Below are 11,481 nucleotides of genomic sequence, written 5' to 3'. Positions count from 1 at the left end.
AAAAAAATCATTGCCTTTATTGACAATAAAAATGTTTTTATTTCCTCTATCGATACATTTTCACGAGGGAGTAATATGCCACAAAGCTCAAATCATATGAAAGTTTACAGGTGTAAATCCTTCAGTAAAAATGATCAGCTCTTTACACGCTTCCATTTTCCCTGTTTCATTCAAAAGTGCTCTAATCGCACCACTACTCAACAAAAAAGAACTAATTACAAACCTATATCTTTCTTTCCTCAGCAAAATATTTGAAAAAATGTTCATAAAAAATTTAATGAATATCTTTAGATAAGTACCAGTCAGGTTTCAGAACTAATCACAGCTCTTATTAAAAGCTTGAAAATCGAGAATGACTCACGGAGCGTTTTAGTCGTAACTCTTCTCAGTCTCACTGCTGCCTTTAACACTGCTCATCAAAATATTTTAAGTCAAAGGCCTCATGATTGAGTTTGTTTAACAAGCCAGGTTCTCAAATTGTAAGACTGATGTTTATGTGCTTCAATTAGTAGTTTTAGACTTGCAGAAATAAAACTTTAGGAAGGGGTTCCTCAAGCTGCTGTCCTTGGTCCACTGCTCTTTAACCTTTACATAACATTTACAAAGGTTGGTTTATACATTTAGAGAAACAGCTTGCGGCACAAAAGACGAATTTGAATGCAACAAACAACCTAGCTGGAGTTCACCTCATCTTGCAGTGTGGCAAACTTGAAGAATGTGTCCCAGCTTGTGTCTCCATCAGGACAGTTGTGTCTGCAGATCTGGGTGAAGCTGCAGAAGGGCTTTGGAGAAAACTTCACTGTAAACATGCATACATGCATATTTAGTTACAGGTTTAAGCTAGTGGAAAAAAACACATGCAATAAGCTTATTTAAGAAGAAAGTGCACACAATCAGCTACTGATTAGAAAAGTATTGATTTTGGTGCTGGTTTAGCTCAGTCGAATGAGCAGGCGACCATATGCCACATGGCTGAAAGCAGCCACAGTCTTTTTTTCTTTTCTTTTTTAGGTGCCCGTCTGTCATTGGTGGGTCGGAGGCTGCTCATCCAAAATGCTGTAATTCAGCTTTTATCTGGCACATGCCAGCAAGATCACATATGTTCCTTAAACTGACTACCATTCAGTCTTAGAATTGATTTCAAAGTGTTGTTGTTCGCTACTAAGATGATGCATGTGTTGGTGCCTCCATACTTCTATGATCTCTTAACTTTGCACACGCCTACCGAAGCCTGGTGAGCAATGCTCCTAGCTGTGCCAAGGCCCAGATGAATTCATCTCAGTTGCGTTTTATTTATATAATGCCAATCACAACAACAGTCGCCTCAAGATTGGAAGAAAGGGCGCTTAAATGTGTTAGCAATTAAATTTAACATGACCGACAAAACCTTCAAACAAGTCATACTTGTTCAGTCTTTTTCTAAATGTGCTGTCATGAACTTTAACATGCTGATTGAGACCTCTAGTTTCTGCAATGTCGCTTTTGTGCAGTCTGACCTTGGGGTAAATTTGCTGAGGTGTCCCATCCTGGGAAGATTATAGTGAATACTCCAGACCAGCAAACTCCCAAAAATGACATTTTTGTGCAGATGGTCACACTTGATGATGATTAATTAATTAAGCACATTTCAGTAGCAACAGATGGCTGATATGTTCCCCTCTTAATTCCTGTGGAAGCATTAAATATATTCTTCATAGTTTTTTTTTTTAAAATTAAAATCCAGTGTAAACTTTGCTTCATCTTGGAGCATGTTTAAACTATGTTTTAAGACTATGTTACTGTTACTGATTCAGAAAGTAAAGTAAGGTCAGGAAATGTGTCAGCATGCCATGAAGGTTGGTGGAGTGATCACATCCCAAACAATCTTACACTCGCTTGATAAACATAAAAAGGTATTGATTTCTTCTTCTATTGATTCTTCTATTGATATTGATTTTGTAACCCGTGTCCCCACCTGTGCATGGGGACAGGGGTTACGCTGTACTGTAAAAGTGTAAGTTGAGGATCACTAAACTGGATGACTGGCGCTTTGAATTTGTATGGTGTATCCACAAATTTAATTATTATGCATATACCGTAATATGGTATATTTTCATTCTTGGTGGTTGGACTTTTTTTTTTAAACCTAATTTGTACACTTTTGCTGTACCTGTAGCTGACGGCATGTACGGTCACATGAAGCCTAACTGTGGGTGTGTTGCGCCCTCTAGTGGTGTAATTTTGCGTTGGAATGCCGTGCTGAATGCTTACGATACGAGGTCAGCTCTCTGACCCACAAGGTTGTGTTCTGTTAACATTAAAAGAAAGCACTCACTAAAGTCTTTTCCCATTTACTATAAACAAACAAACCAAAAAGAATTCTCAACATCTCACAGAATTTCAACTCCTATATCTTTTTTTTCAGCTTATCTCTTTAGAGATTGCCACAAGGGAATTATCTGCCTCCAGCTCATCCTATCTCTTCCTTTGCACCAATCTCCTGCATGTCCTTCTTGACTACATCCATGAATTTTCTCCCTGGTCTTTTTCCCCCCCAAGTGCCTAGCAGCTCTATCATTAACATGATTCATCCACTATCCCTCCTCCACACATGTCCAAACCTTGCCTCTGTAACTTTGTCTCTAAAACACTTGACCTGAGCTGTTCCTCTGATGAGCCTTATAGAAAGTCCCTACAAGAGACAGCTGAGGTGAGCTGAGCACACCTGCAACCACCACACGGTGCACACAAACACAGTGAGTGGGAAAAAACAGTTGAACTAAAACTGTGTCAGCTGCAGCCACAATGAAGATTGGGGGCACAGGACATGTCTGGCTTCCTCGCTCTATTGGTTCACATTAAACAACCACATTATCAGGTCAAATTTCAATATAAAGTGTAAAGTAAGTGTGAATCTTGATATTGGGTGTGTCTCTGTATCTTGGGCAGCACTACAGCAGAACACTTTCTGTAGTTCAAACATTACACGGAAACTGTTAGTGTTTAACCTCTTCATTTGTTTGCGATATTGCAGTAGTTTAACAGCTATCAGAGCTGTGTGTGTGTGTTCAAGTGACTCTTTCAGTCATTGATCAGTGGTTATTGATAAATGTTCATGACAATTTGCATGTCAATGATCAAGAAACTGACCTCACAGCCCATTGTTTGTCAGTTGGTGCTAATTTCGTCATTATGCAAATCTACTTCAAACCTGCAACCCTGAATAAAATAATTATATCAAAATATATGGGATGTATGGATGTTTTTAACTGTGAAGCATCAAAGTTATTCCCGTGGTCTTAAATTAAAAAGATGAAATTTGATGTGATAGCAGGTGCCCTTTAAGAAGTTTTCCAAAATTATAACTCATATCAGCAAGCAGTTATTATAACTGTGACAATAACAAAATGGTCACAGGTAGACCTGGTATGCAAAACCCCACTACCCTGTATTTTAGTACACTCCTTCCCATTTCTCCTATCTTCTCAACTCCCACCTAACGGTACATGTAACTGCCATTTTAGGCATCTCACACCACTTGGTTCATGCTATAAAAAAGACGCGGGATCAGACTTTTGGTCACCTGAAGTGATCCACATCCAGAGGGACCATGATGATTCTTTCCTTTGACTTTGTTTTTGTGCTCGCTGGTGAGTTGTTTTCCTTTATATTTTTGTCTACATTCACGTTTTTAAAAGCAAGAAATTATTTAGCACGAGTGCACTTTTCACCCTTCTCTCCCTCCTCGTGTCAGGTTGTGCATCAGGAGACATTGAGAAGAGGATTGTTGGGGGAGTATCCTGTAAGGAGGACAGGCAGTATCATGTCCAGATAGACTCTGTTCAGGGGGGCATGACCTGCGGAGGCGCTCTGATTAACACCCGCTGGGTCATCACGGCTTCTCATTGTGCCGAACGGTAAGAAACTGCAGCTTTTGTTGAGTCACTTCACCAATGAGGGGGAATGGTGTTTAAAGCTATTGTGTCATCAGGAGCACAAAATGAAGGTGAAGTGAAAATGAAAGATAAAACAGAATGACTAAATTTTTAGGCTGCTCAGTAATATTGTTGTTATTATATTATGTGCTCAAATAAGCCTATCTCTCCTTTTTCTATTTTTTTTTTTTTTTTGCAGGATGGTCAAAGTGAAGATTGGCTTAAATAACCAAGTAAATAACCCCAAAATCTTGAACGGGACATTGATCCTAAACAACAGTTTACCTTCAAAGAAGGTGATCAACCCCATGATATTATGCTGATAAAACTGAACTCCAGATTTTAGTATGCGCTAGAATAGCCCCAACATACAAGATGATTGAGACTATGCTGTAGAATTTGGGTTTAACTGTCATTTCTTTCTGTTTTCTATACAAAAAGTTTCACATTTCAGCCACACTCCCACTTCATAGAGCACATAGTGTGATATCAAGTTAACCCATTGTTAAATGAGCACTGACAAATCTGTAGAACAAGGCACCTTCGTTTATGTGAACTAAGTATAACTCAAGATCATAGTATGTGCTAGAATTCCGTTTTGTCGGATCATGTTCAGTTTTTATGATACACTTGCCGAGACATTGTTTTAGCAACCTTAGTGTGTAGGGTCTTGACATTTATTTCCATCCAGATTTACACTGATTTTTCTCCCAGTTGTGTATCTCGATAGTGAGTCTGTGTGTTTCTACACAAAGCACATCCCAAGATTCTCAGTGAGGTTAACGCCTGGGTCATGTGCTCCCTTAACTGCTCATTTACAATTCAGTTAAGGGCAGTCAAACACTTCACTGTTTTGTCTTCACTGCTATCATCATCTGTGTCCAGTCTTAAATAATTCTTACTATGAGCCTAAATAAAAGTGGTCAATAATCCAATACTTATGTCTTTGTACATGTCACAGAGTAGGCTGTATGAGCCGCCCAGCTGCAGAGTAAAAGAGATAAAATAGTTTCAGCTGCAGCCACAAGGAAGATTGGGGGCACAGGATGTGTCTGACTTCCAGCTCTAGTGGCTTACATCATACAACCACATTATCAGGTCAAAATTTAATATAACTGTGAGGGTTGATATTGGCTGTGTTTTTTGTATCTGCAGAAAATTTGCAGAACATTTTCTGTAGTTCAAATATCACGGATTTGTTTGAAGTATTGCAATGATCAGAGCTCACCTGAAAAAATTATCGAATAAATTAATAATGGGACAAGTCACTGTTGCACCGTCTACTGGGAATAGTTGGGTTACCTAAAGTGTGTGTGTGTGTGTGTGTGTACTGTTGGTTTGCTGAATGGGCAAGCTTTAGAGATTGCAGGGTTGCAATAATTTAAAATCTTATAAAGTACGTAATATATGTATATTTTTAAATATTCTAGACATATTTACATATTTATATTTTTCCCTCATATTCATCTTCTTCTGGAACAATGTGTAGAGTTGTGGAAAATGTTTAAATCTGCTCAGACGTTAATGGGGTTACTTGGATTTTTGATTGGTTTTGGTCTCTACTCTGTGAGATTTAGTCACATAGCAGAGAGTGAGAAGGGTATTTCTGCAGAAGAATTACTGTAACATTATAAAAAAAAAAGTATGGTAACATATTTCCTCATCACTTGGACGCTTGAAGTGTACATTAGCACACCTGCAATTTCAATAACCCTGAACCTGAGTTCAGTGTGGTGACTGTGAGGTCTCCTTGTTTTAGTTTATAACACATTTTAAAAACAGAGGTTGATCCAAGTGATTTAAAGAGAGACGAAATTCCAGGTCTTCAAAAAGCTACGTTTCAAAAGGTATGAAAAGCTCAAACGTGTGTTTTGCTGTGGTAGCTAATAATTGATTGTAGAAATCACAGTGATTTAGTGGTCATTAAAATATGTTCATCTCATAAGTAATGAAGTATTACTTCCCCTTACATAAGCTGCCTTTATAAGTTGACAGTATCAGTACTGGTAATGGTAATACTGGCCCTGTATTTACTTGGTATTGGATAGGTATCCTCCTGAAACCCAGCCTAGTCACTATGTCCACTATAGTGGCCCCAAAAAAGTTAAAGTTACCTATTTTCCTTGGTTTTCAAGAGGATACCAAATTTTACAGTATCATAACCACTAGTCACATGTGAGGAACCAATCACAGCTGAGCATCCCTCCAGGAGGTCCACCTTGACACCAGTGTCTGTGCTGGTTGGTCCGACAAGCAGAATTCAACAATGTGTGGGACTTCAGCAGCTGTGCTGCAAACAGAGGTGGACTTAAGCAGAGCTACTGATACTTGCACTAAACACACAGTAGAAGTAAAAGTGAAAAGTACAGGCTGTGAAATGTCTTTAAAGTAAGAAAGTAAAAAGTAGCTCCGTGAAGGACAATTGTGCCATCTAATATAATGTAATATAAAAATTATATTAGTACGCAGGAATACAAATGTTGTTTAAATCTTAATTTAATTTCTAACACTGGACTAATACTAGCATTTTTAGTTATTTTCCAGTGTTAGAAAATTAACACTGCTGAGTGTTAGTCATTGTTAATCTTTAAAACGGACTAGATTACTGTTAACAATGTAACACTGTCAAAAGTGTTCATTAAAAACTGTTTACTAAATACTCAAGTAAAGTACAGATACCTGAAGGGTCTACTTAAGTACTGTAACAAAATATTTTTACTTCATTACTTCCCACCTCTTGCTGTAAAGCAAGTAAATCTGGTGATGATTTGTTTGCTAAAACACTTCAGCCATTCTAAATCTTTCTGAAAGTGACGAGGGCACAGGTGACGTGAGAGGAGGTGGAGAAGGAAAGTTAATGCCGCCACCTCTGACACACTGAGCCACAAATTCACACACTTCTCACACTCAGTCACACATCCATTAATTTTCTCATGTAGGCTGAAACAACAAACAATTTCATCACTCATAACAAAGTTATTGAGAACATCAGGGGGACAGAAAGAAAAATTCACAGCTCTGCGATGGTGTAAACATAAAATCACACAGCTGCTCAGAGCCGACCTCATGATGCCCAGTAAAAGATCTGAGGTTATTATGTCCGTGCGATATTAAACTGTAATCTAGTAAAAGAAATACACTGTATATGTATACAGTGCATATTACTGTTGTAACATTGACAATAGGTGAATTCATCATTCCATTGACAATAATGTGAGGACTGTGCTGCTAATGTTATTTCATAAATATGAACCCATCTCTTGAGTGCATTTTCTATAATTTCTCTGGTTACAATTTGTTGCTCTTGTGCCACAATAAGAGGAAAATGATAGAGGTTCATGTATTATGTTGTGTTTCATGTTCAATGAAATCTAGTTTACATTTGAAAACGCTACACAGAATAGTTTGTAGGAAAGAGTAAGTCAGTGTCGATGAATACAGTGAAATCCCAAAAATGGTGTAAAAGAAAAGTAATTATTAAAATACTCAAAAAACAAAGTACTGCAAAATGAAAACAGAAATTAAAAAAAAATAAATAACTTATTTTTATGAAAACGGTGCTGTTAACACTTTAAATCCAAAAAAATTCAGACATCCAAGCAACGTCCCTGATATATGGTATGTACATTTATATATGAATTCCTCACTTGCCCTTTTGGTGGTCTTTATCCTTCAAGCTCGGGTCCTCAACCAGAGGCCTGGGAGTTAAAAGATCCTGCACAGTATTTTAGCTGTTCCTAGGCCTGCTATTACTTCTCATGGACCAGTTTTCTTTTACCTTGAATAGTGGTTCTGATGCTCACAGTCCTCAGCCTCCTTCCTTCTGCTTAGCTTACAGTCTCAGGATGTTGGATTTGGGGTGAAACCCTCCATGCAAAGTAAGGAGCTTTCTTGTCTTGATGTCAGCGGCTTCTGTCTGCTCCCGGATATTTGACAATCTTCACATCATAAGTGTTATGAAGTGTTTTGAAAGACTGATGAGAGATCACATCACTTCTTCACTTCCTGCCACCATCGACTCACTTAAGTTTGCTTACCGGACTAATCGTTCCACAGACGATGCCATATCTCACCTGCTCCACACATCCCTGAGTCACCTGGACACTGGCAGAGGGAATTATGTTAGGATGGTGTTCGTGGACTACAGTTCAGCATTCAACACAATAATTCCCTCTAAGCTTTTCACCAAGTTGACGGATCTAGGACTCAGCTCATCACTGTGTCAGTGGATCCTCAACTTCCTCACAGACAGACCCCAATCAGTGAGGGTGGGAAAACAAGTCACCCCCTCCATCTCACTCAGCACTGGAGTGCCTCAGGGCTGTGTTTTAAGCCCCCTTCTGTACTCACTGTACACTTATGACTGTGTAGCCACATCAGACACCACCTCCATTGTCAAGTTTGCTGACGACACTGTTGTTGTAGGCCTGATCTCCGACAACATCGAGACGGCCTACCTAGAGGAGATTAGGAACCTGGAGACCTGATGCCAGGAGAATAACCTCCTCCTAAACATCAGCAAGACTAAGGAGCTGATCGTGGACTTCACCACAAAGCAGGCGAGGAATTACAAACCCCTCATCATCAGTGGAACGCCAGTGGAGAGAGTGGACAGTTTCCGATACCTGGGTGTCCACATCACTCAGGACCTGTCATCGTCCTGCCACATCAACACCCAGGTTAAGAAAGCCCGTCAGCGTCTCTTCTTCCTCAGAAGACTTAGAGACTTCCATCTGCCACTGAAGGTGCTCAAGAACTTCTACTGCTGCACCATTGAGAGCGTCCTGACGGCAAACATCTGCACCTGGTTTGGGAACAGCACCAAGCAGGACAGACGAGATCTGCAAAGAGTGGTGCGCTCAGCCGAACGCATCATTCAATCAGAGCTCCCTGACCTGCTGTCCATCTACACCAAACGGTGCAAGTCCAAACCTAAGAAGATTATGATGGACCTCTCCCATCCCAACAATGGACTCTTCTCACTGTTGAGGTCTGGGAAGCGCTTCCGCTCCCTTAAGGCCAAAACAGAGAGAATGAGGAGGAGCTTCTTCCCCCAGGCTATTCGGGCCCTGAACCAGGTGTAGGACTGGACTCTCCCACACACATCACGATAAGACTGGACTCTCACACACATCACATCACCACACGCACCACCACACTCTTCCTATAATCCTATAATTTATAATCTTGATAATCTCTTTCTGCTATTTGCACATTTTTGTTTACTGTAAATTCCTAAGTTAATTTGTAAATTTTGTAGTAAATTGTAAATACTGTAAAACTTTTTTCTGTCATTTAATGGTCGGGCATTGTACAGCTACAAGCATTTCACCCCCATGTCATACTGTGTATGGTTGTGTGTGTGACAAATAAAATTTGAATTTGAATTTGAATTAATCAACTTAATCAACCTGTTCGTCCCTTTCAGCTGACTCCTCTGGACTTGCCTTACTCTCATCTGGAGGCGCACCTGCAGGTAGTTGACAAGGAGCAGAGGACTGTAGTTGCGATAGATATGGCGCTTCCGGTAGGCAGCTGGAAGATGTAGTCCCAGTGGTAATGGGAGCATTAGGAGTGGTAACCAAATTGGAAGAGTGGCTCCAGCAGATTCCAGTTTGAACATTAGGTCCCTGTCCTGAAGAATCCAATCCTAGGAACAGCCAAGATACTGACAGGACCCTCAGGCTCTGTTAGAGCTCTAGTATCACACGCATACTACTCCCCACCGGGTGAAAATAAGATATATATAAATATAATAATAAAAACATTTTGTTTATCAAATGACCATAGATAAACAGAAAATACATAACAGAGTCAGTATCTTAACAGTGGTACTGGGATATAGGGATTTCCCAGTATTATAAACCTTTATATGTTGTGTTGCACATCTATTCCTGGGTTTAAGGTTTATGCTTATGTCACATTAAGGTTTTTAATGAAGGCAAGAACCATCAGTTATTTCACGGTGTGGTGGCATGCAGAGAGGATAAGTTGACACCTTATTTTCCCCTTCTGTTTGTGTGTGCATGTTAAATGCTTTGCTTCGTGCTCGGGTTGTTTAAACTGATTACTGAACTATGCAATTAAATGAAATGAAATTTTCGCTCTTCATGTGCAATGACTAAAGCACCGAGTGGAGGGACTATTTGACCTGTCTACTGGGGGCGCTGTCTGCCCTTGTAATATCTATGTTGTCTGAGCAATGACGTATGATTTCTAGTGTTAACGATGGATTCAGAAATAACTGATTGGTGGAGAAATGTATACTGACTGTTTTGTTGGCTGTGTCTGCTGCAAACGCTGCTACTGAACGGCTTAATTTCCACAAAGGCAGTTTGAATGAAATAAATGTGACAATGAAAACAGAAACTAAGAATGATGAAGCTGCGGTTGCAACATGAGGCTTTAGAAAAAGAAAGTGGAAGGTTGTAAAAGGAGCTTAAAATGCAAATGAATGCAATCAAATATCTGATACCTGCAATGCTTATGCAACAAAGTGAAAAAAGTCAGTAGTTGAAAACTGTCATCCAGCTGTCTGATACTGCCTTAATGATTTTGCTGTGCAGATTCAGTCTCTGCTTTAGCGGCTCTGGAGTGTATTGTTTACATATTCACGCAGCAAGTGAAAGATCCCCCGACACAAATCTGCTTGAGGTGCTTAATTAATGGCATCCAGTGTAAAATAAATACAATTCTGCAGATCAAATTTACAGACCCCTTGTGAAAAATGAAGTAGCCAAACATCTCTTTGTGGGATTAAATTGACTTTTGAATGGAAAGCTTAAATGAAAATTACTTTGATAAAAGTCAACTAACAGAATAAGTAATAATACTATGGTGAATGATGAAACGTTTCTCCATCCAGATGAACAGAATCAACCTTTTGGGAATATTATAAATGTTTGTGGCCTTGTGTTTTGTGCAGATGTTCTGCTCTTTGTAGAAACTTACTATATAGCTATATTATCTCATCATGTTAGATGTGTTATCACTGTAATTTTCATAATGCTACAGTCACCATTCAAAGTATTCCTGAAACACCATGGCCTTCAGCTTTTGTGCTCCTGGCTGGTTCAAAGGTTCAGGAGTGGATTAAAGAACTGAAACATAAAACCTGGAAACTGTCATTTATTTTCTATATATATATATATATAATTCCCCACTCACCCCTGTGGGCGGTCTATCCGTCAAGCTCGGCTCCTCAGGTCCTGTTCAGCACCTTAGCTGTATACTGTATATTCAAAAGGCTACTGAGTAGTCTTCACTTTATCATCAAACATTAAGTTCACAAGCAGTGGCGGTCCTAGCCTGTTAGGCGCCCTGGGCGAACGCCCCCTCTGGCGCCCCCCCCCCCCCCCCCCCACACACACACACACACATACACACACACACACACATACATATGAAGAGAGAGAGAGTATGCATAGTATGCAAACGGCTACTAAACAGACATCATACTTCGTCATACAATGAGAACAGGACAAATCAACAATTGACACTGACTAATTAATATTATATTACTGTATATATTGTTTGGAGTTTAGTCTGTTACTGTTACTATTTTTAC

The 11,481-nt window shown here is 39.5% G+C and overlaps 1 protein-coding gene across 1 annotated transcript; it reads left to right on the top strand.

The window, feature by feature from the left end:
- Positions 1 to 250: 250 nt before the first annotated feature.
- Positions 251 to 11,262, top strand: LOC146506698 (serine protease 1-like). The gene is made up of 3 exons (XM_085180654.1): positions 251 to 3,629; positions 3,734 to 3,896; positions 4,114 to 11,262. Exons 1-3 carry the CDS (start codon positions 3,590 to 3,592, stop codon positions 4,235 to 4,237), a joined length of 327 nt encoding a protein of 108 aa, XP_085036780.1. The 5' UTR covers positions 251 to 3,589; the 3' UTR covers positions 4,238 to 11,262.
- The last annotated feature ends 219 nt before the right edge of the window (positions 11,263 to 11,481 follow it).

Source organism: Neolamprologus multifasciatus, chromosome 12, assembly GCF_963576455.1.
Source record: "Neolamprologus multifasciatus chromosome 12, fNeoMul1.2, whole genome shotgun sequence".
NCBI lineage: Eukaryota > Metazoa > Chordata > Actinopteri > Cichliformes > Cichlidae > Neolamprologus > Neolamprologus multifasciatus.
The sequence above is the reverse complement of the archived record's forward strand: the minus strand, read 5'-3'. Positions and strand labels throughout refer to the sequence as shown.

What these genes read in the sequence shown, in the direction of transcription:
- LOC146506698 (XM_085180654.1), top strand. Translation starts at nt 3,590, where the DNA reads ATGATGATTCTTTCCTTTGACTTTGTTTTTGTGCTCGCTG. An exon ending in CTTTGTTTTTGTGCTCGCTG is followed by an intron (nt 3,630 to 3,733) that starts GTGAGTTGTTTT and finishes TCCTCGTGTCAG; the next exon opens with GTTGTGCATCAGGAGACATT. An exon ending in GCTTCTCATTGTGCCGAACG is followed by an intron (nt 3,897 to 4,113) that starts GTAAGAAACTGC and finishes TTTTTTTTGCAG; the next exon opens with GATGGTCAAAGTGAAGATTG.